We start from the raw sequence: 22854 nt of genomic DNA, 5'->3' as shown, positions 1-22854 counted from the left end.
GGTACCGCCGGTCAAGGATTGCCGACGGGCGATCCCCAGGGGGAGGGCGTTCTCTGTGGGCGCGCCTGCCCTATGGAATCAACTGCCAACGCAACTCCGGACTGCCCCGGACCTTCGTTCATTTCGCCGGGACCTAAAAACCTGGCTCTTTGAGCTATCTGGTCTGGACTGAGGGGTTTAATGTTTTTAAATTGTGATTTTAATTTTTTGCGGCTAGACTTAATTTAATTTAAATTTTATATTGTATTGTTTTTAAATTTTGCCTTGTAAACCGCCCTGAGTCCTTTGGGAGTAACCAAATTAATAAATAATAATAAACCATCTTCCGGTCGAGCTCCGGATGGCGCCTGATCTCCACTCCTTCCGGCGCAATCTTAAAACCCACCTTTTTGAACAAGCCGGCCTGACCTGATGGGATGGGGTTGGGTTTTATAAATTAACTTAACTTTTAATCTGTATTAATTTATTACGGGCATCGTTGTTTAATTACATTTAATAATTTTTAATTTTTGTATCTTGTTTTTATTATGTATTGCCCTGTTCACCACCCTGAGTCCTTCGGGAGAAGGGCGGTATACAAATTAAATTAATAATAATAATTAATAATAATAATAATAATAATAATAATAATAATAATAATAATTAACAGATGTTAGAACACTGGCCAGAGAGGCTGAATGTGTCATCAATTGATTAGGCTCTATTTTCACCTCCTCAGCTCTGAAAATAAGATGGAAACATCGGTGAAATCCCCAAACTGATGACCTAGATGGGAGTTTTTTGCTGGATTGAAAACTGCTTTGTTTATTGTTCAATAGACGGTTACTATGCATCTTCCTACTTTGCCATTAAGTTGCATTATTTCATAATACTTACTTTACTTTGGGACAAAGAAGCAAGAATAATAGGATTTTGCTGTGTTCAAAGTGCTAACCCTTCTGGTCTTTTGAATATTTCAATTTTCATCAGTTGATATGGCTGGAAACTTACTTTATTTTGTGACAAACAAGCAAGAAAGTAATTCAGTTCTGTTAGAAGGGTTTAACAGTTCCTGTCCTTTCAATCTATCCATTTTCATCATTCTGGTTTCACCGTTGCTTGATCAGCTTTCAGGCCGTAATCAGATGCTCCGATTAAATTAATGTCCCCTCCTGACTTAATCACCGGAGCTATTCCTATGCAAGACCTGATTTTAGTAAAGAGACCTCCCTGCCAATCACAAAGGATTGTTGGGAGCTTAAAGGATTATGTTGGGAATTACTCCAAGGGGAAGGTCATGTGAATATATCAAATTTGGTGCCAGGAAGAACGGTGAGGTGGCAGAATCAGCGTTCATCCCTTAAGTTCTGTGGTTGTTTCCCTTCCGCAGCTACGCGACACCCGAATTGAGGCTAAACTTCAGAGTTGGAAAGCGGAGAACCAGAAATGTTTCCTTTCTGTGGCCAAGCAACTGCTGGACCCCATCACTCTGAAGCATGGTGATGCTGGCCAGGTGAGTGACCAGTGCATTCATTTCGCAAACTTTTCTGTTAAAAACAAACAAACAAAAAACCCCTCCCCACAAAACCCTAATTATTAAACATACACGTGCAGAACGGTGGAAAGGAGAACTGTTGTATGATTCATAACACAAAAAAGGAGGCCGTCGCATGGGTGAGCTTTTCCAAAATGGGGAATATAACGCAAAGCACCGATCTGAGCAACGAGTAAATCCTTAGGTACTCTTAAATCAGCTTCCTTAATAGCATTTTTTCCAGGCAAAAACTCACACTGCAAATCCAAAGATCTCTCTGTGCTTAATGTAATTATTTTTTTCTTTCTGGCTCGTGACACACACCGTAACAGGGCCTAGGAAAATGGGACCAGGGAATTATTATTATTATTTTTAATCTGAAAGCTCAATTTTATGAAGTGCTTCTAAGCTGCTTGGCAAATGCCAAAAAGATGGACAGCATCCTAATTCGAACAGGGCTTCCTTCTGCAGAGGATATGCGAAGCCAGCTTAGATCTGGAAGTCACAAAAGTCTCTTGACTTCTCAACGATCCAAACAAATGGAAATATAACCCCCTCCGCCCCCCCAGGAGACAACCAGCCTCTATCCCTTTAAGTCATAGAGGTAGAGAGAAAAAGTTAGATCCACTTGCCTGCAGCTCAATCATTTTTATTCTCCTAAAGATATGATTTCATGATGGAATAACAGAGTTGGAAGGGACCTTGGAGGTCATCTAGTCCAACCCCCTGCTCAGGCAGGAAACCTTATACCATTTCAGGCAAATGGCTGTCCAGTCTCTTCTTAAAAACTCCCAGTGTTGGAGCACCCACAACTTCTGGAGGCAAGTCGTTCCGCAAGTAATGGTTGCTTTCAAAATGACCTGGATGAACTAATATTTTTATTTGATGAGATTACTATCCTGCTTCTCCCACGTTATGGAGGCCGTGGCCCAAATACGTTAGCAGCAATGATCCAAGCAGATTCCCAAATAAAGATCCTGAATTGAGTACGAGGAAGCCTTGTACAGATTTCACACAAGGCAATTTACAACAGCTCGTTTAGTGACCATTCTAAGTTACAGCAGCACTGCAGCCATTTTTCACACTTAACAACCACTGCAGCCTCCCCACGGTCGTGTGATCAGAATTCAGATGCTCGGCAACTGGCATGTACTTATGATGGCTGCAGCGTCCCCCAAGGCCACGTGATCCTCCTTTTGCGACCGTCCGACAAGCAAAGTCAATGGGGAAGCCAGATTCACTTAACAACCATGTCACTAACTTAACAACTGCAAGGCCGTAAAATGGGGCAACAGTCACTGAACAACTGTCTCACTTAGCAAGAGAGATTTTGGGCACCACTATGGTCGTGCGTTGAGGACTATCTGCAGTTTCTTTGCCTTTGTTACCCACCATTCTAGAACTTTCCTTCAAGGCTCCTACTACTTGTGTAAACCATCCTTCCCTCTTTCCCTCTTGGAAAAAATCCAAGGCAGAAGATCCTTAAGGCAGATTTATTCAATATTGATACCAGACAGTTATTTACTCAATCAATTTACAGTGCCGGCTTCCAGACTATCCCTCTCAGCTGCAAGCTACCCAAAAGCAATTATCTGCATTTTGTAGGCTCCTGCGAGCCTTAAGCATCCCGTTGCACAACCATGGAAAACTCCATTCTCCGAGTTTCCCAATTGAGAAAGGAGATCAAAAGCACCCTCGCCATTAACTTTCCACTCCTTTATAGCGCACGAGGTGGCTCCCACTGAACACGATGTACTAACATAGGCAGGCAGACAGCACTTGCTGAAATATAATGGCATTATGCTTGTGCTCCACTAATGATTAAGACCGGAATGGAATCGGTCTGTAATGCGATAGTAAATAGTCAAGGCAGACGATCCATCTTTGTGGAGACTTAAGGCTGGTCTTGAAGATGCTACCTAAAGGCCATATATGGAAATAAACCAAAGGATACAGGACTGGCCAGAAGTTGCAGCAGGGACAAAAGAGATAAAATTAACACAAAAATCCAGACACTTGGTGCAGCCCCCAATTATAAGGAGGATGGTCTTTGAATCTAGCTTGGCTCCAGAGGAGCTCATGAAATATGTCTAATAAATAATTTCTTGGCAACAGAAGTTGCCTCCTTGTGCAATATTTTTTCGACTTCTCAGTCGAGTCTACATCCCTGTTATTTCTCGGTAATGTCCCATCCAAGCACTAACTCAGTCAATCCCTGCTTTGCTCTCTGAGATTGACCAGTGGGGATGACACGTTGGCTACGGAGTGGGACCAGAGATGAAAACAAGGAGACAATTGATTTTCAAAGACCTAGCCGCGCATTCGACCAAAATGTAATTGAGCACCACTGGTGATTTTCAAAGTGAAAAGCAATTAGGAGAAGGAAATTAGCGCTGTTAATTAAATCTTCCTGTCCACTCCAAGTCTTCCTCGTTCCCTGGAAGTTTTTGCCATGCATGAAGCTCCAGAACTGTATTTGCTTCCATGTGAGGGGGAGGAGGGGAGGGGGAGGGGGAAAGAAGGAAGGAAGGAAGGAAGGAAGGAAGGAAGGAAGGAAGGAAGGAAGGAAAGAAAGAAAGAAAGAAAGAAAGAAAGAAAGAAAGAAAGAAAGAAAGAAAGAAAGAAAGAAAGAAAGAAAAGGAAAGGAAATATGTTAGCCATATTTTTAAAATCCTGGTGCTCACTTGAAGATATTAAATCTGCTCTCAAGCCACATACAAATATTTCCATTCTATGAACTGACAGCCCCCAAACGGTAGTCAAACTGCAAGTTTCTCATTGGTCCAAGCAGGCACAGGCCTCCATGTTCCACCATGAATGACATTACTTGAAAAAAAGGCTTGTGGGTTATTCAAAGAGCACCCACACCCTTGACCAAGCTGGATTTTCTTCTATACTAATTCCAAAAACATTTTATCTCCGCTCCATCAAATACTTGTGTGTTACAAATAGTGATGACTCAGCCTGAAGGATTAATCCCTGCCAAACCTAACCCTTCCCACTTCAAGGGCGACTTCATCAAGAAGACTGCTGCTCACTTTGGCGACAGAACACAACCTTAAACAAATCCTGGAAATCAGCCTTGAAAAAAATGCAAAGGACTTGACATTTTTTCCCCTATGGAATTCCGAGTCTTTCTTTGCTGTACCAATCCGGAATCTTTTTGCTGGATTAATAGTATTCTGTTTGACTCGGGGTGACCATCCACAGGTGGCAGGTGTCACATTCCAACTCATGAGCCAACTCATACTGTAGCACCAAAAATATTTTCAAGCTGAGAAGTCAACAAGGAGCTTTCTCGGTAAGATTCCAGTGAAAATTAGCCTGGCCTGCTTGATCCTGATTGTTCCAAGTGGTCAGAGCTTTCACTGGGATCTGAAACTGGAAAGGTTAGATTATTCCAAAACCCAGGCTTGGTGTAGATCCTTATATGGAGATCTTGGTGAATTTTATCACCGCAACCAAAGGGAGCTTGAAAGTCAGGCAGTACTCCAAATTCTGTTAGGGGACTTTGTGTGTTCAGAGTACTTATAGAGCTGTTGCTCACTTAATCTTCCATTGTGAACCTTAGGAGGAATCTGATGGCGCCTTTTAGGCCAATTAATGTTGTCGAAAAGCATAAGCTTCCAGAAAAGCTGGTGGCTTTTAATGACCTAGGTCAGGGGTAGGCAACCTTGGCTCTTTTACGACTCGTGGACTTCAACTCCCAAATTCTGGGCGTTGAAGTCCACAAGTCATAAAAGAGCCAAAGTTGCCTACCCTTGACCTAGGTTGACCAGCAAAAGTGTTAAAGAGTTGAGGGGTCCTTGGTGCTCTGTGAGCTTGGTGGTTTTCCTTGCAGATGTTTCATGACCCAACTAGAGAACATCATCAGTGCAAACCCCGCTTCCTTCTGGCATTGATGCCGTTACCTAGTTGGGTCATGAAACATCTGCAAGAAAACCACCAAGCTCAGAGAATACCAAGGACCCCAAAGGCCCCCCCCCTCCTCTTTCTCCTCTACTCCTCAACCCCCCTCCCTTCTAGCACTGATGCTGTTACCTAGCTGGGCAATGCAACGTCCGCAAGAAAACCACCAAGTTCAGAGCGCATCAAGGACCACACAGTCGTCCTCCTCTTCTCCACAAACCCCACCACTCCCTTTTAGCACTGACGTTGTTACCTGCCTGGCCAATGAAACCTCTGCAAGAAAACCACCAAGCTCAGAGAATACCAAGGACCCCAAAGCCCCCCTCCTCTTTCTCCTCTACTCCTCAACCCCCCTCCCTTCTAGCACTGATGCTGTTACCTAGCTGGGCAATGCAACGTCCGCAAGAAAACCACCAAGTTCAGAGCGCATCAAGGACCACACAGTCGTCCTCCTCTTCTCCACAAACCCCACCACTCCCTTTTAGCACTGACGTTGTTACCTGCCTGGCCAATGAAACCTCTGCAAGAAAACCACCAAGCTCAGAGAATACCAAGGACCCCAAAGCCCCCCCTCCTCTTTCTCCTCTACTCCTCAACCCCCCTCCCTTCTAGCACTGATGCTGTTACCTAGCTGGGCAATGCAACGTCCGCAAGAAAACCACCAAGTTCAGAGCGCATCAAGGACCACACAGTCGTCCTCCTCTTCTCCACAAACCCCACCACTCCCTTTTAGCACTGACGTTGTTACCTGCCTGGCCAATGAAACCTCTGCAAGAAAACCACCAAGCTCACAGAAGCACCAAGGACCCCTCATTCCAACCCTGAGCTACAGATATTCCCCTTTATCCGTGCTAAGAGAATCCTCCTGCTCTGGAGCAGCCACAGCCTAACACAGCCCTGCTCTTTCAGTGCTGCAAGTAACACAATAAGAGACTTTCAAATCCAGCTCCTCAGACTGATCGATCTGTGGGGGGGGGGGGAGAGCAGATGGCCTGGCATTATTTTCCCCCCAAAAAACCCAGCCATGAAACTGAGCCTCACAAAGAGGTTTGCTGGTGCTTTTTAGACCCTGCCTGGAATCTTCCGATGGCAAACCGGCTTTTTTTTTTCCACGGGAATGCCAGAAAGTAGGCTGGTGGGTTTCACACACACACACACACACACACACACACACACACACACACACAAAAGAGTGGGTGGGTGGGTGGGAGGGAGGGAGGGGAGGGAGGCAGCGACTGTAACCCAACACCAAGTGGGTTATTCCAGGAATATCTGCCTTTCTACCAATCGATGGGAAGGCTCGGAACAGAGCAGTGTGTGTCTTTGTGTGTGTGTGTGTGTGTGTGTGTGTGTGTGTGTTTGTGTGTGCACACCCCTCCCCTTCCAGTTCAGACAGCTTCCTATTTCTTGAAACTGGCTGTAAACAGAGCCAGGGAGGAGCCACGGCGTGCTTGCTCTGCCAACAGAAGCAGAAACTTTGTGAGTAATTTACTAGAGGACAAACAAGTGCAGCTCACATGCGGGGAAAAACACCCTGCCGGATCGCCCAGCTGGAGGGTCTAGGACGGTTCGTAGGAGCTACGGGGGGGGGGGGGAAATAATAATGGGAGACCCCCTCGGCTGGGTCCCTTCTCCACCTGAAATGTTATTTATCAGCCATGTTTGACTCTGCAGTACAAAGGAACATGAGATCTGGACCGAAGGTAGGACTGGGGAAGATGGGGCGGGGTGGTGGGAATGGATGTTTGTGGAGGGGGAGCAGAGCTAACAGCCTTGACCAAACATTGTTAAAGCAAAGAGGAGAAGGAAAGTCTGCAGGCATGGGATGTGGGGTACAGGCAGGAGTCTGCTTCAACATCTAGATGATTCTTTTGGGTGGGTGGGTGGGAAGCAGATTCCCAGTAGGGTCCTCAATGTCAAAGTGTGGGTTTCCACCTTGTAAGATGGCTTGCTTTAAGGCAGGGGTGTCCAACCTTGGCCACTTTAAGACCTGTGGACTTTAACTCCCAGAATTCCCCAGCCAGCCACGGAGCAGGGGTGTCCAACCTTGGCCATTTCAAGACCCGTGGACCTCAACTCCTAGGTATGCTGGCTGGGGAATTCTGGGAGTTGAGGTCCACAGGTCTTAAAGTGGCCAAGGTTGGGTACCCCTCTTTTAAAGTAACCTTCTCCGCTGTCTTCAGCCAGAAACAGTGGTTTGACTTGGGTGCTCTTAAGGTACAAACAAATCTTGCCCCTTTGGGAGGAGAAAAAGGGTTAAAACCCAACATATGTACCGGGGAAGCCGTAATACAGGGACAGATGTGGCCTTCTGTTTGGGAGAAATGCTTTCTCCAACGGCTCTCCTCCTTCAAACGAATAGGTCTCTAATGTAAAGGAAGGCATGTGCAGGAGGGCGGCTGAACATGGAAAGAAAGAGCATTGCTGAACATGAAATCTTCTTTACCTGCAATCCCACCTTTTTATTATTTTTACAAGTAACTCAAGGAGGAGAACATATCCAACACACCTCCTATTTTCCCCACCACCGTAACCACCCTGTGAGGTAGGCTGGGCTGAGAGAGAGGGACTGGCCCCAAGTCAGCCAGCCGGCTTTCATGGTAGGACTTGAACTCAAGGTCTCCCGCTTTCTAGCCTGGCGCTTTAATTACTATACCAAACTGGCTGGCTGTGACGTTCTATAGAACCCAACAATGTTGGGTGTCCCTCTATTGCTTTATGGGGGGAAAGTTGGCCAAAGGTGACATCCTTTAGGACGGGGACCAGAATGGGGGAGCTGGTCCTCAAGAATTAATGGATGTTCAGCTCCTGAACTTCAGAAGGCAAAGAGAAGTTAGCAATTGGTAGCATAATGAGAAACCAAGATGCAGTGACCCCCAATAATTATTACTATCCTGTTTTCTTCAACAGCAGTTATCCCCACTCTATCTCCAAGGATAGAATTTTAGAATCACAGGATTGGAAGGGTCCTTGGAGTTCATCTAGTCCAACCCCCCCCCCCCCAGTCTATGGCAAGAGACCTTATATCATCCTGGACAAAGGGTGGTCCAATCCTTTCTTGAAAGCTTCCAGCAATGGTGTTGTTTGACTACAACTCCCAATGTTCCCAGCCACTCAGCCACCGGCCAGGTCGACTGAGAATTCATGGTGTTGCAAAACATCAGAAGGGCATCCTGTGGGAGAAGATAAGGCCACAATCTAGGGCAGGGGTAGGCAACCTTGGCTCTTTTATGACTTGGTGGACGTCAACTCCCAGAATCATAAAAGGGTGCCAAGGTTGCCTACCCCTGATCTAGGGGTTAGTAAGGTCCCCCAGATTTAGCAGTGAGTTATCTCCAGTTGGTTAAAAGGGAGGTCAAATCACACAGAGAGGTCTGGTTATTTTGGAAAAAGTCTGAAGTGCCTCTTTGGAACATTACATTTTATTTTAATGGTGTGGTTGTTGTTGTTTTTTTTAAAAAAATAAGAAAGTGCATTTGCGTCCATGGCTCTAGATTCGGGGAGAGATGTTATCTCAAAGTCATAATGTTAATCCTTCAGTTTAATAACAGAAATTATGGTACGCATGCCTTGACAATAAGTTACGAGGAAAGCAATTATAAAAACATTAATTTGGGCACTCTTTGGAGGAAGAAAATGTCTTATAGGAGGAAGGCAAGTTCTTGGAAGTTACTTGGCGCATTTATTTCCGATCAGGACCCCGGGGCTGCTCCTCCTGACCTGCCAGAGAAGAGCTGAATGAAAGGCAAACGAGAAGCCATGTGCTTTCAGCTGCGCAAGACAGTGCAATGTTGAGCCTAGGCCAGGTTTTGCAGCGACACACCAACCCAGCACTTGGCACCTCAGCTGAACTCTTCTTGAGTTGCAGCCGAGAGACCTTCCTGCTTGTCTAACCGGAATCAGAATCAGAATAGAGCTGAAGGGGACCTTGGAGGTCTTCTAGAACCTACACCACTTCAGACAAGTGGCTGTCCAGTCTCTTCTTCACCCTTGACTCAGGTTAAATCTATTAGGGTCACTAAGATGGCAATTTCCATTGGGCTGTAGGGTGGAAAGAAACAAGGGGCTGCCCCAAAGAAGAAGAGGGAGTCAAGCTATTCTCCAGAGCTCCTGAACAGAAGGACAAGAAGCAACGGATGGAAACCTATCACGGAGAGAAGCAACCTGGAACTAAGGAGAAACTTCCTGACAGTGAGAACAATTAACCAGTGGAACTCCTTGCCTCCAGAAGTTGTGGGTGCTTCATCACTGGAGGCTTTCAAGTGGAGACTGCACAGCCATTTGTTCAGAATTGTGTAGGATCTCCTGTTTGAGCAAAGGGTTGGATTACAAGACCTCCAAGGTCACTTTCAACTCTGGTATTCCTTAATCCTATTTTTCATTTCAGGGGGTTACCCTTTCGTTATGAGGTCGGTATTTTCTCACGGGGACCCCCCGATAAATGAAAGGGGGGGTGTTCCTAAATTATGAACATATGAAAGCCTCCTTAAACCATGCGGGGATGCAATCAAAATTGTGGAAGAAGGAATTCCAGGAGAAAGACCTTCCCTTGAGATCTCCTTCACAAGGAGCCAAGGTCTTGTCTTCCCCATGAAAATGGCCAGGTCTAGGGAGATTGACTCAAGCGGTGAAGCCAAAATCTCCCCCATGCAGGAATGAATCTTGGGAAGGATTTGTAAACATGTGGAATAATGTGGATGTTCTGGCAGATAAAATCAGTCTAAAAATAGAAAAAACGAAGGTCACCTCTGAAAAATACCGGAAAGCGATTACCAAGAGCACAGTACTTCTTGATTCAATCCTGTCCTATTAATAACATGCCCATAGAAAAAGCTGCCTTTAAGGCTATGCTGTATCACTGGGAAAAACACACGTCTGGGGAAGAACGTCGCCTCGATTTACCGAGACAAATAATACTTAGGTTTTTACAGAGAGCTTTCAGGAAGGAACACAATCTGCTTTTTATTTTACTTTTGCAAAGATGGATTAGAATAATATAGCCTTTGTAAGGGTTAGAAGCAGAGTGTGAGAGAGAACTGCCTTAAACCAAAGTAACACAAAGTACCTAATAATTAAGCTGCATTAATAATTAACCCGTTAGAATCACAGGATCTCTCCTGATTTTTTTTTCAGACATAGACATTGAGGGTGAATCTATGAAACCCATGTTCTTCAGCAGGGGGTCTCCTAACTCGGCAACTTAAGACTTGTGGACTTCAACTCCCAGAATTCCCCAGCCAGTCTATACTATAGAGCTTTTCAGTCATCCAGGTCATGATTGTCCCAAAGGTGCTTTTTCAGGAGGCCACTGGACTTTCTTTGTTTTTCCTTGAAGACTTTTCACTTCTCGTCCAAGAAGCTTCTTCAGTTCTGGGAGTTGAAGGCCACAAAGTCTTAAAGTTGCCACGTTCGGAGCGCCCCCGGGCTTGAGGAACCCCCAATGAATAATTCCATAACTGATCTTTCTGTTATCCCATGATACAATGGTCAAATCTGGCAGTTCATGGTGCAAATGTGGAAGAACTTTGATTTTTGTCTTCTCAAAAAGAAGCGCGTCGACATTCTTTCTTTTCTCTTCTCCTGTAGAAAAGCTGGTAACCAGCCGAGAAGAGTCCTCCTCATCTCGGGAACGTCATTATGTGGAGCTGTGAAGCACTCAATGGTTCCAAGAACACTGAGGACCAGAATCTGTGCCATGATTTTCATCTGGCGATTTCCATTTTGTCTCTGTTCTACCTCGTCATCTGTTTCCCCATCGGCCTTTGCTACAATGGGCTTCTGGTTCTGGTCAACCTGTGCAACAAGGCCACCATGACTATGCCGGACGTCTACTTCGTCAACATCGCCATCGCCGGCCTCATCATCAATGCCATCGCCCCCATGTACCTGCTGGGACCCACCAGCACCAAATGGGCCCTCTGGACTTTCAACAGCGAAGTCTACATCACCTTGCTGATTTTATTCAACGTCTCCTCCTTGGTGATCATGTATTCCATCGCCTTACTCAGCCTGGACTACTACATTGAACGGGCTCTGCCGAGGACTTACATGTCCAGCGTGTACAACACCAAGCACGTGTGCGGGTTCATCTGGGGAGGGGCCATGCTGACCAGCTTCTCCTCTCTCTTGTTCTACATCTGCAACCACGTCTCCACGAAAATTATCGAGTGCTCCAAAATGCAGAACAAAGAAGCCGCGGACGCCATCATGGTTTTCATCGGTTACATCGTGCCGGCCATCGCCGTGTTCTACGCGCTCGTGCTGATCTTGCGAATACGCAAGGAGGCTACGCCGCTGGACCAAGACACTGGAAGACTGGACCCCTCGGTGCAGAGGCTTTTGATTGCCGCCGTTTGCACCCAGTTCACCCTGTGGACACCCTACTACGGGACCCTGCTGGTGAGCACGCTTGCCGCCCTGCAAGGCAAAGCGGTGGAGGAGAGCTACAGCCGGGGATTGTATTTTACGAAGGGGCTCTCCAAATTCCTGGCTTTCTCCAGCAGCGTCGTCCTGCCTCTGCTGTACCGGTATCTGAGCAAAAACTTCCCAGGCAAACTGCAAAGGCTGCTAAAAAAGCTGCACTGCGGGAATCAGCAGTGTTCACATGAACGCACAGAGGTTCAGCAGGTCGTCACGTAGGTGTGAAGGAATGCTGGTGGGCGCCAGGTTGCTGAGCTGAGTCCGGAGCCCACCGAGCAAGGGTGCTGGAAAGGGTGGGCCCACGTCGGCGCCTCGCCGTTTTAGCCTACCCAGGTAGAGACTCTGTGGAGAGAAAACTTTTGGAGAATCTTGTCTGGGGGTTAAAATCGTAGTTTGATTTCACGAGTTTTGATGCACTGAGTCGGTTTTGCAGGATAAGCTTTGTTTTAGCGATCTTGTGTGAAGAAAAAACAGAAGGAGAAAAAAACACTCGCAACAGGCTTTTTGACCGAACACCTAGCACTTTGTAATCTTGTAGAATTTTTTTTTAAAAAAAGAGAGGTATTTTTATGTTTTCGTATAAAATAATATGAATTTTAAATTTACAAAGCAGTTTTAAGTCAAGGCCCGAGTGGCACCTTTTCAGTTACGATAATATCCACTAATAATCGCGCTGGTCAAGTTGCATCACAGCCTAGTACGATACTAAATTTTTCCTAATGTACAAAGTTACTGTATGATTTAAATGAAATCTTTACTTCTAACTCTAAAGCAGGTGGTTTGAAGGTGTCTCCTCGAACGCCTTTGTTTCTTTCTCCATTCACCAGTGAACAAAAAAGGGGTTTGCCCGGTTTTATTTTACACTGTGAAAGCATTTCAATCAAACAAAAGGATATAATTTTGTAGAAGTCATAGGATGTTGCTATATCTAGTAAAATGAAGGACAGTTTAAAATGAAGTCAAGCTTAAGATGCAAATCCAGAAGGGCAGCCAATGAATCACTCACAAACATTCCTTAGGATGTACAGCATTCTTTTCATGGCTGAATTAAAAGCAGTAAAAGTATTAAAATTAAAAGTATTATCACTCAAAGAATGTTTGCAAGATATTAATGGATCAAAGGGATGGAAGGGATAACACAATGGTGTGAGTGCACAACTTAGAGGAGATTCACAGGGAACAACAAAGATTTCTTATAATTCTGGCCCTAGTTTTTATACTGCTTTGGATTCTGGTTCTGTCCCTGACTCAGTAGTGCCATATCTTTTCCACCCCTTTGGTTGGACCTAACAACAAGCTAGCATGAAGAACTAGTCTAGGATAGGCTACTAAAAGCCATATATATACCATGTCATAAGGACAATGTTTTGAATTTGCTCCACTATTAGAAAAGGTGCCCAAGAGGTTGGAAGATCTCCCAGGTCAGTACATCCTAGAACAAGGTCTGGAAAAAGGGATGAGGAACATCTCTAGATGTTCAGATGGCCTCCAACACAGGTTTTCTCCTTGGTTAGTTCCCATCCATTGCTTCTTGTCCTGCCCTCAGGTGCTTTGGAGAATAGGTTGACCTCCTGTTCTTTGTGGCAGGCCCTCAAATATTGGAACATATTCTCCTTGTTCCTCATCTAAAAGAGATTATGAGAGTTGAAGACCCATCACCATTGTAGACCACCAAATTGTAGAGAAAGAGTAAACGATATATAGAGAGCGGTTTCGCTTCTTCAGAGGCGAGATCAGACATTTTTGGATTACAGAACTGGCAGGCTGGTATGCTTTTCCCGAGCTGCCATACAATCATACAATTTTGTCTGCTCCAACCTGACGTTTTGCTGGGACCCAATGCCAGGTTCTCAGAGACGTAGGCTTGTAGAACAAATAGTTGAGTCTTCTCTAAGAGGCCTTGAGGGTTGATTTGGGAGGTTATCGGAGTTAAGACACTAATTTAGCCTAGGGAGTTACCACAAAGTCTAATTTAGTGGAGGGAGTTACCAAGATTCTCCACAGGTAAGGAAGAAAACAATACACCTTGTGCTTGCCAGGCTTAGCTGAAGTCTGATTAGTCTTACTTTGTGCAGTCAACAACTTGATCGTCACGCTCACACAACTTCTAGGTCCAGCTCCTAACTGGGTAAAGAGATTCCCACAACTCTAGGTTGGGACTGGATCTTTTTCATGGATTTCATCTAGCAAGACCTTTTTTTTTTAATGACAAAGGCTGAGCACCTTACTTTAACCGCACATCTAAGAAAGTGCTATAAAGTCTCCTGCTGTTTTATATGCATGTAATTGGGTAATATGGGTAATATCTGTCAAACTAATTGTGGAAGGTGTTTATAAGCGCTAGGATGTGGGGCTGAAAACTCTTTAGGGCAGTGTATCTCCACCTTGTCAAATTTACCATGCGTGGACTTCAAGTTGACAAGGTGGGACTTCCTTTTTCTGAAGCTATGCATTACTAGGTCAAAGGACATTTGTAAAAAAAAAAATCAGGAACCAAATGCCTTATGTAACTACATCCCCACATTATTAATATCCTGTATCGGAAGCCACTTCGGTTCAAAACATTTGCATATTTCTCCCCAAATCTTACTCATTGCTAATATCCCAGAGCCACACCTTTTCCCATTAAAACTGAGTCAGCGCTGCAGGAAAAAGCAAATTCCAGTATGCACCTAATCTCTTAGCTGGTTTCCAGACAATGTTCCACAAAACCACTGTTTATTCTTAGATCTCGAACGCTATCAGTTTCAAACAACTGCATTCACTTTCGTAAACTTGGAATTAGGAGCATTTTCCAGAGCAGAATTTGAGTGCGTTCCAAAAAGGTAACAAGTGGGCAATTTTTGTAAGAGACGTCATAAGGAAAATGCGATCAGAGGGAGGAGAGATAGAAAACTGGAGGGGGATAAGATTTGAAACCTGTTCTCGTAGAAACATTTAGCACACATTTCTGCTGAAGCCTTTGAAAGATTCCAGCGGTTTTTGTAAACAAAAAGTATTTGCCATTACTCGCCGAACATACGAAACAGTCTACTGATGTAAAAAAAGAGCATTTAAAAGAATTTATTAAATTATTTCCTAAGATTCAGATTTTATCACAGTTGAAGAATAGATTTCTGTAGCTCAATGAAAAGTACTGTATCTGGTCATACATAACAGAAATTCAGCACAGGAGTGCTGCTATTAACAGTGTTATTTCAGAATAGTATTTTTTTTTAAAAAAGTGATTTATGATTTGTAGGTCTCCTTTTAACTGGGGAGGCAGTTATGTCAAATCAATAAACTGATAAATTGTTTACTTCTGAGTCAACTTTGTCATTATTCTTATCGATTTAACCATTTCAAGTGTTGCTTGGTCTTCCTGGATTTAAGTACAGCCTGTCCTTGATTTACAGCCACAACTGAGCGCAAATTTTTTTTTGCTAACCGAGAAAGTTGTTCAAGTGGGCTTTGGCCCATTTTGCAATCTTTCTTGACACACCTGTTAAGTGAATTACTGCAGTTGTTAAGTTGGCAACATGGTAGTTAAGCCAATCTGGCCTCCCCATCGAAGTGAGCAGCCAATGTTGGGTGAACTATGCACTAAACTGAGGGCAGGTGGCCCGTGGCGGTCGCAGAATGGGTCCCACTTGACAAAAAGCATCGACGTGTGGGAAGTCAGCCCTCCCCAGAGAAGGAAATATTAAAAGGGCAGAAAAATGTATTTCCTCAAAGGATCTTAAAGAGGCAGAAAAGCATGCCCAGATTTTTAATAGCCCCAAGTCTCCCTTCCCCCCCCCAAGTAGAAACCAACTCTGTAGAAATGCAGATGTGATAATCCATTCAGGAAGGTTGGAGGCCTCCAGCTAGAAGATTAAGAAGACAAAGACACCTAAAATCTACATACTCCACCCAAACTCTAAGACAGGACATAATAGGATTAACGCACAGATGCCAAACGGACACAGGTCAGAATACATGACGCAGGAAATACAAAGCCTCAAACAGGAACAGGAAACAACTCCAAACAAAAGGCTCCAGAGGGTATAAAAACCCAGTCCCTACATGTGCTCACTCTCTTTTCTTCCAGAGCCATCTTCCTGTCTGGCTCTCCTCTTCAATAAACTGCAGCTTTCTTTCTAAAGCAGTCGCCATGTTGTTTATTCCTGGCTTGGACTGAACCACGATAAAGACGTTTCCTTCAACATACGAAAGGGACCTAAAGCAAGATGGAGCGACATCAGAAAATACGGCGGGCCCGACTGGCAAAGAAGCTCAGGACCGTACAGGTTGAAAACAGGCGGACGGGGCCTTCATCCTGCAGTGGACGGACAATGACGAGGTTGATGAGGATGAGGATGTAACAAACATTCAAATGTGTTTGGAAAGGAATTGCAGCCAGGGAAGATTAGCCCTGATGAGCATAGCTCAGGGTTTATTTTCCCATAATTTCCAGCTGGAAATTAGGACTCTGTATCACAAGATTTCCACATGGAAGAGTACGGGCTTCATTGAGTATAAACATCCTGAGTACCAGATTTTTTAATTTTTTTTAAAGCACATATTCCCTGTTATGCATTCAATTCCAGGAACAGCACCTACAAAAGCGGATATTCACACATACACACAAATACAGGCACAGAAATAGCATCCCATCAGAGTTCCATTTTCAGGAACTTCGTGTAACAAGCCAAAACATCAAGCCAAGGTTGATCTGGGTCATTTTTAATTAATTGGAGCCTGACGCAACCACAATTCCTGCTTCTATCTCGTTGTGCAATGAGACAAACTGTGTTTAGTTTTTTTTAAAAAATCATTTGCTTTTATTTGTTCCCCCAAGGAGAAAAGAAGTTGAAAGACCCAGAGATTCATTGCAGCCTGATCACCATAATCCAAAGCAACGTTTGCTGGGGATGATGGGATCTGTCATTCAGAACCCCAGGGCCCCTTGCAGAAGATTTTGTCCTCCGGACAGTCTCAGCTAGCAAGCGAATGCAGGGAGGATGAAAAGAACTAAGCTGCAAACGTTATTTATTTATTCCTCTCCAAGAAAATAGAGCATTCCCCCCCCCCCATTTTGGCAAACTGTTTCAGAGTTCAAAGAGTTTAGTTCTCCCAAAGCGCCCCCTTGTGGTTAACTGGAGAATGGCACACAAGGCAACGCCACTGCCTTTATTCTACAATCATCCCCAAAGTTAACTGGCATTTGCTGAGCTGGCTAGCTTAGCCCGGTGATGGCTCAGACAAGCAGAAAAGCTCATTTTCCAGCAGCAAAAGCATCAGGGACAGACTGCTGAACAGGGCACTTTTTATGGCAGGGAGCGCAGAGGGCTTATAGGAGTTGCTTTTTTTTTTTGGTTAACTAAAGAAAAAGGCTTAATCGGTGAATCTGAATAAGTTAGAAGCTCTCTTAGGTTTCACCAAGATCAGACGTTGAGCACCACTTAAAGGTATATGGGGTATCCGGGCAGATTTTAGCCTATTTCCCTTCAACCAATGTGGCCTTGTGTGTCTCTGCAAACTTGTAAGCTTGTAAGCCGCCCTGAGTCTTCGGAGAAGGGCGGGATATAAATGGAATTAAAATAAAATAAATAAAAAATAAAAATAAACTAGCTCTACCCTTTTGCGCAGAAACAAAAGAGGAAGGTGAGAATTGGAGACTTGAGAATTGCAAAAAGGGTCCATCAACCACAGGAGCCTCCGAAGCTGGAGCTTCTCCACCAAGAGAAGAAGATCAGGCTTTGTTAAGACAGGCACCCAAAAGGTCAAGCCAGTGGTGTAACCAGAATTTAGTTTGTAGGCTAGGCGACTGTGATAAAACATAGAACAATAGGGTTTGAGGGACCTTGGAGGTCTTCTAGTCCAACCCCTTGCTCAAGCAGGGCACACTACCAGGGGTAGGCAACCTTGGCTCTTTTATGACTCGTGGACTTCAACTCCCAGAATTCCTGACCCAGCCAGCCGGGAGTTGAAGTTGAGTTGAAGTCCACGAGTCATAAAAGAGCCAAGGTTGCCTACCCCAGACAATCTTTCTTGAAAACCTCCAACGATGAAGCGCTCGCAGGTTCTGGAGGCAAGTCGTTCCGCTGGTTAATTGTTAAATTTCTCCTTAGTTCTAGGCTGGTTCTCTCCTTGACAAGGTCCCATTCGTTGCTTCTTGTCTTGCCCTCGGGTGCTTTGGAGAATAAACCGAACTCCCCTTCTCTTTGTCAACAACCCCTCAAATATTGGAAGAGTTTTATCAGAAAGTGGCAACAGAGAGGCAGGATTGATAACAGGACAGCAAGGGACGACGACCAGCAAGGGACGACGACATCGGAAAATTTGAAAAGAAAGAAGTAAAGATTTCAAAAGAAATTTGAAAATAAAGGGGCTCGTTTTCATGATACTAGGTCCTCCAGACCTCTTGATCAACCAAAGACAAGGAATTTAGTTAATTCTTCCATACAAGCCACCGTAGCACTTCAAGGGCTAAACATCTGGTCCTGGGAAATGGAATTTCAAACATCGGAAAATAGAGAATACACATAAAGGGCTTTTTTTTTCTTTCCTAAGAGAGAAGCCACTGGATGGCCTCACACGCTCAAAAATATATAGCTAAACACTACTTTTCTGTTTTGGAGCACCAAAATACGCCTCGGCTTAAGTCAACTTTAAAGTCACGTGGTCGAGCCCTTTTTCGCCCGCAATGGAGGCAACGTGTATGGTTTGAATTATGTGAAACCAAGCTCCTGTTCCTTAAAGAACTATAGGTTTTCTGTAAGCCTGACGAGCTGGGGAATTGGAAACGTCACCAGCTCTACAGGAAGTAGCCCCGTGGAAATTATTTGCCGTTCAACAGCCGTTATCTTTCAATCTCACCCTAAAGGAAGCTTCAGCCTCTCACATCTTCAGAGCTTTTTCCCTTCGCTGGTAAGTTATCAACTTTTTTCAAATCAAACCAAATCTTTATTACGGTCCTGTATTTATCCATTTTTCTACCCCACAAAAGCCCCAATGTATTGTGCAAGAAAACCACTTGATATCCAGATACTTCTCCTTTTTGTAATACATTCAAAACAGAATTGTAAAATATACGAAAATATGTATCTGGAAAACAATGCTGTGAAAAAGCAAAAAGGGTTTTGTTTCTTTCTCCAGGTCTGTTAGAATAATTTTGCCAAGCGTAAAGAAAGGAGGGTTAGGTAGCTCCTGGGTGATCAAGAAGCCACACGAGAAATAATCTTTTACTAAAGTGAAATATTGATGTTTGGGGCACAAAGCAGGAATTACACCCAGCCCAGATCTCAAATGCAGCATTGTTGACGTTCTTTCATTATCTATTTCTAAATTAGTTTCCGTAAAAATAACCATTCCTAAACTAAATTATTAGTGTAATAATTTCTATCTTTTTGCCTCTGTGAAGCCTGGCCTTAGGTTTTCCTAGGAAAGATTAATCAAACATTTACTACAGGGGTGTCCAATCTGTGAACTTCAATTCCCAGAATTCCACAACCAGTCATGCTGACCGGATAATTCTGGGAGTTGAAGTCCACAAGCCTTAAAAGTTGCCAAGATTGGACACCCCTGCTCTACTACTAAGAATGATGAGCGTGTTTGCTCTGCGCACTTAAAACAATGTCAAGTAATCATGAGCAGCTAGCAACACACCTTTTGATTATGCGCAAAGTTGTTGGGGGTGAATGCAACTTTTATTTTCTGTAGCAAAACGGGGCACGAAAAAGAGCAATTTATTTAAAAAAAAAAAGCAGCCTTAGTTCCTAAAATGATCGTTATTAGACAGTCATGTGATTTGGAAGGCTTGAAGTCATCAGTTCCAAAACTAGATCTTCTGACCTAAGTGTCTGTGGTAAACACGAATAAATCATTTCAGTCTTTTGGAGGGAGTTGCAAGGCAATATTTGTCATCCTTCTTGAGCGTTGCAGAGAACAGTCTGACTAATGGAATAACAGAGTAACAGTTGGAAGGGACCTTGGAGGTCTTCTAGTCCAACCCCCTGCTCAGGGAGGAAGCCCTATACCATTTCAGACAAAGGTTGTCCAGTCTCTTCTTAAAAACTTCCAGTGTTGGAGCACCCACAACTTCTGGAGGCAAGCAGTTCCACTGGTTAATTGTTCTAACTGTCAGGAAATTTCTCCTTAGTTCCAGAAATTGCTTCTCTCCTTGATGTGTTTCCATCCGTTGCTTCTTGTCCTGCTCTCAGGTGCTTTGGAGAAGAGGGGGCAGCCCCTCAAGTATCGGAAGACTGCTATCATGTCACCCCACTCCTTCTTTTCATTAAACTAGACATGCCCAATTCCTGCAACCGTTCTTAGTATGTTTTGCCTCCAGCCCCCAAATCATCTTTGTTGCTCTTCTCTGCACTCTTTCCAAAGTCTCAACATCTTTTTTAGAATGAAGCAGCGTACGGAAAACAACAAAGTGATAAATCATAAGACACCAATAGGAGAAGGTAGTAAATATCCTTAGGCATAAGACAGTGCTGTAGGAATTGGGTGTTTAGCAGAGTGACGGAATGGGGGGGGCGGGGAGGAACTGTCTTTGGGTCTAGTTGTTGTCGCCACAGTTGAGCAACACTGCCCTAAACTTTGAAGGCCAAAATCCCATAGGATGCATTCCAACTCGTAATTCATCTCTAATCAATAATCCCCAAGTAAGAAATTTTCACATTCCGCTCCTTTAATTAGCTCCTTGCACCCTGAGCAGCTTCTGAACGGCCTTCCTTTTCAAAGCCGGCAGTCGGGTGATGCCTCGAGAAGACGCAGAGAACCACAGAGGAATGCAAGGCGAGGTGCCATGGGGAGGGGTGGGAAGCGGAAAATTTTCTCCAGCTTTATATATATATATATTTGCAGCCAGCTTTTCCGTTTGCAAACCAAAAAATAAAAAAATAAAAATGCATGGTTTCCAGAATCAATACGAAACCACAGTTCTAAGGTAGTGGATCCACCAAAGTGAACCGTTTCTCATTTTGAGAATAACTGGGTTTTAAATTTGAGTTATTTTAAGAATAACTCGGCTCCAAGGTCCACTTCCAACTCTGTTATTCTGTATTCTAAGTATACGGAGGGAAGCAAATATTTATGTTAGGGTATCCAAGATGTTTCTCTGGGCTAATAAAATTCTGTACCTATATAAATGCAGCATGAAAGGTGCCGGGGGGCGTGAGCTAGCACCGCTATTCTGTGCTCATCGGATAAGGTGGATTCAGGCTTAGGACCCCATGATTGGCTTAATGACCTTGGTGACTCATTTAACAATTGTTGTAAAAGCAGTTGTAACACTGAGTCCGTTCCTGTGGGGGCACCACTGCAAGGACTTACTGCCAAAATTCCGAGCTCCAATGCGGTCATAAATTAAGGGCAATCTGGATTGCATGCCAGGGAACAAACTTAAAAGAAACTCCTGTTTGAGATTTGGAGACGGATGGAAAAACTACTTTTTATGCAACATGGGGAGGGGGGAATCGAAAGCCCAAATCTGACAAAAGCCAGCTGTTCCTCAGGGAATAGAGCTTCTTCTGGTGAGGGTGGTTTAGTTTTAATCTTGCATTGTCTTGTGTTCAGGTGTTTGGGGAAGCTGCTTTGAGCGTGATCAGACAGAACAGCCTGCATATTGCAGCACAGCCATCAGATGTGACCTCTCCGTAGCAGATTTTCAAAATAGGTTTAAAAAAAAAGCTGGCACGAAGCTTGGGCAGTTAGAACAGATAAGTAAAATATGCTGTCGAGTACTCAGGAAAACACCACATGGCATTCAATGCAAAATGCTCGTCCTTACTGCAGCACAACAAACAAACAAGCCACAACGAATATTGGCAACCCGTTTGCTTCTCAGGAAGGAGATGAATATCTCCGTTGGGATGGTGATATGGCACTTTGAGGGGGGGGGGCTTATAAAATGAGACAGGCTGCATTTACTGCGGTCATTTGTTGCAGGAAAAAAAAGAATGTGATTGAATCCTTTCATGTTTTTATTTGCTTAAAAGGAAATGTGATGCTTTTCCAGGGCAACAGAATCATGATGGGAGCAAATGATTGAGCCATTATACTTTTTTTTTGCCAGTGTCACCTAAAGAAACCCTTAACTTTAGGAATTTATAACTGCCATCAGCCTACACGCCCAGGTACACGGTGAGCAACTAAGGGCATAAGCAGATAAAAGCTAAATTACCTTTAAAAGAAAAGCACTCACAGTCTATGAGGAGGCCTGGGGCGTGCTTAAAATCCTAAGGACCCAAAAGTAATGCTAAAATTCTTTTATTGTAAGATATTTTTTGTATAGATATTTTTTTTATTATTGTTCTGACACCTCAATGCTCAACACGGAAACCCATACAGATTACATGGCCTGGAAGGATAATATCCTATTTAAAGTATCTGTACCACTGGGATGTAAAGATCACACCAATGTAGTACAGGCAGTCCTCGACTTACAACCACAATTAAGCCCCAAATTTATGTTGCTAAGTGAATTTTGCCCCATTTTACAACCTTTCTTGCCGCGATTGTTAAGTGAATCACTTAACGATCTTGAATTAGTCACATGTTGTTAAATGAATCTGGCTTCCCCGTTGACTCTGCTTCTCAGAAGGTCGCAAAAGGGGATCACAGTGACTCCAGGATGCTGCGACCGTCATAAATGTGAGTCGGTTGCCATGTATCTAAAATCTGATCGTGGGATCACAGGGATGTTGCCATGGTCATTAGGTGTGAAAATGGGTCAAGTCACTTTTTCCAGTGCTTTTTTTCCCCAAGCGGTCACTTGGGGAAAAAAAGTCGAGGATAGTCACAGAAGCAGAGAGGACAAGGAAGAATAAATTTCACTCTTCCAGGATCCATGCCCTGTTCCTGCGAACGGTGCTCTGACGAGGCTCTTTTTCATTTAAACACAAAACACAAAACATCAATTTGGAGCCTGGAAATAGAACTTATATAAATTGCCTACAGCAAGGAAGGCGGAGCCAGCACTTCTCAACTTTAAGATGCTTGGACTTCAACTCCCAGAATTCCCCAGCCAGCATGGCGATGCT

The 22854-nt window shown here is 44.1% G+C and overlaps 2 protein-coding genes across 5 annotated transcripts in view; one reads left to right on the top strand and one right to left on the bottom strand.

The window, feature by feature from the left end:
* The window catches only part of CHLSN (cholesin), a 67809-nt gene that overhangs the window by 24661 nt on the left and 20294 nt on the right, over window positions 1-22854 (bottom strand). The gene's annotated exons all lie outside the window — the stretch shown is intronic.
* Window positions 6923-15213, top strand: GPR146 (G protein-coupled receptor 146). 2 transcript variants are annotated; one of them, XM_083372929.1, is made up of 3 exons: window positions 6926-6989; window positions 7097-7125; window positions 11009-15213. In XM_083372929.1, exon 3 carries the CDS (start codon window positions 11060-11062, stop codon window positions 12059-12061), a length of 1002 nt encoding a protein of 333 aa, XP_083229055.1. In that variant the 5' UTR covers window positions 6926-6989; window positions 7097-7125; window positions 11009-11059; the 3' UTR covers window positions 12062-15213. The 2 variants fall into 2 exon arrangements, with proteins under 2 accessions (XP_083229054.1, XP_083229055.1); XM_083372928.1 differs by having other exon boundaries at window positions 6923-7125.

The sequence above is a fragment of the Vipera ursinii genome (assembly GCF_947247035.1).
Source record: "Vipera ursinii genome assembly, chromosome: 13".
In the NCBI taxonomy this organism is placed as follows: domain Eukaryota; kingdom Metazoa; phylum Chordata; class Lepidosauria; order Squamata; family Viperidae; genus Vipera; species Vipera ursinii.
Note: the sequence above shows the minus strand (reverse complement) of the source record. Positions and strands in the feature narration are given on the sequence as shown.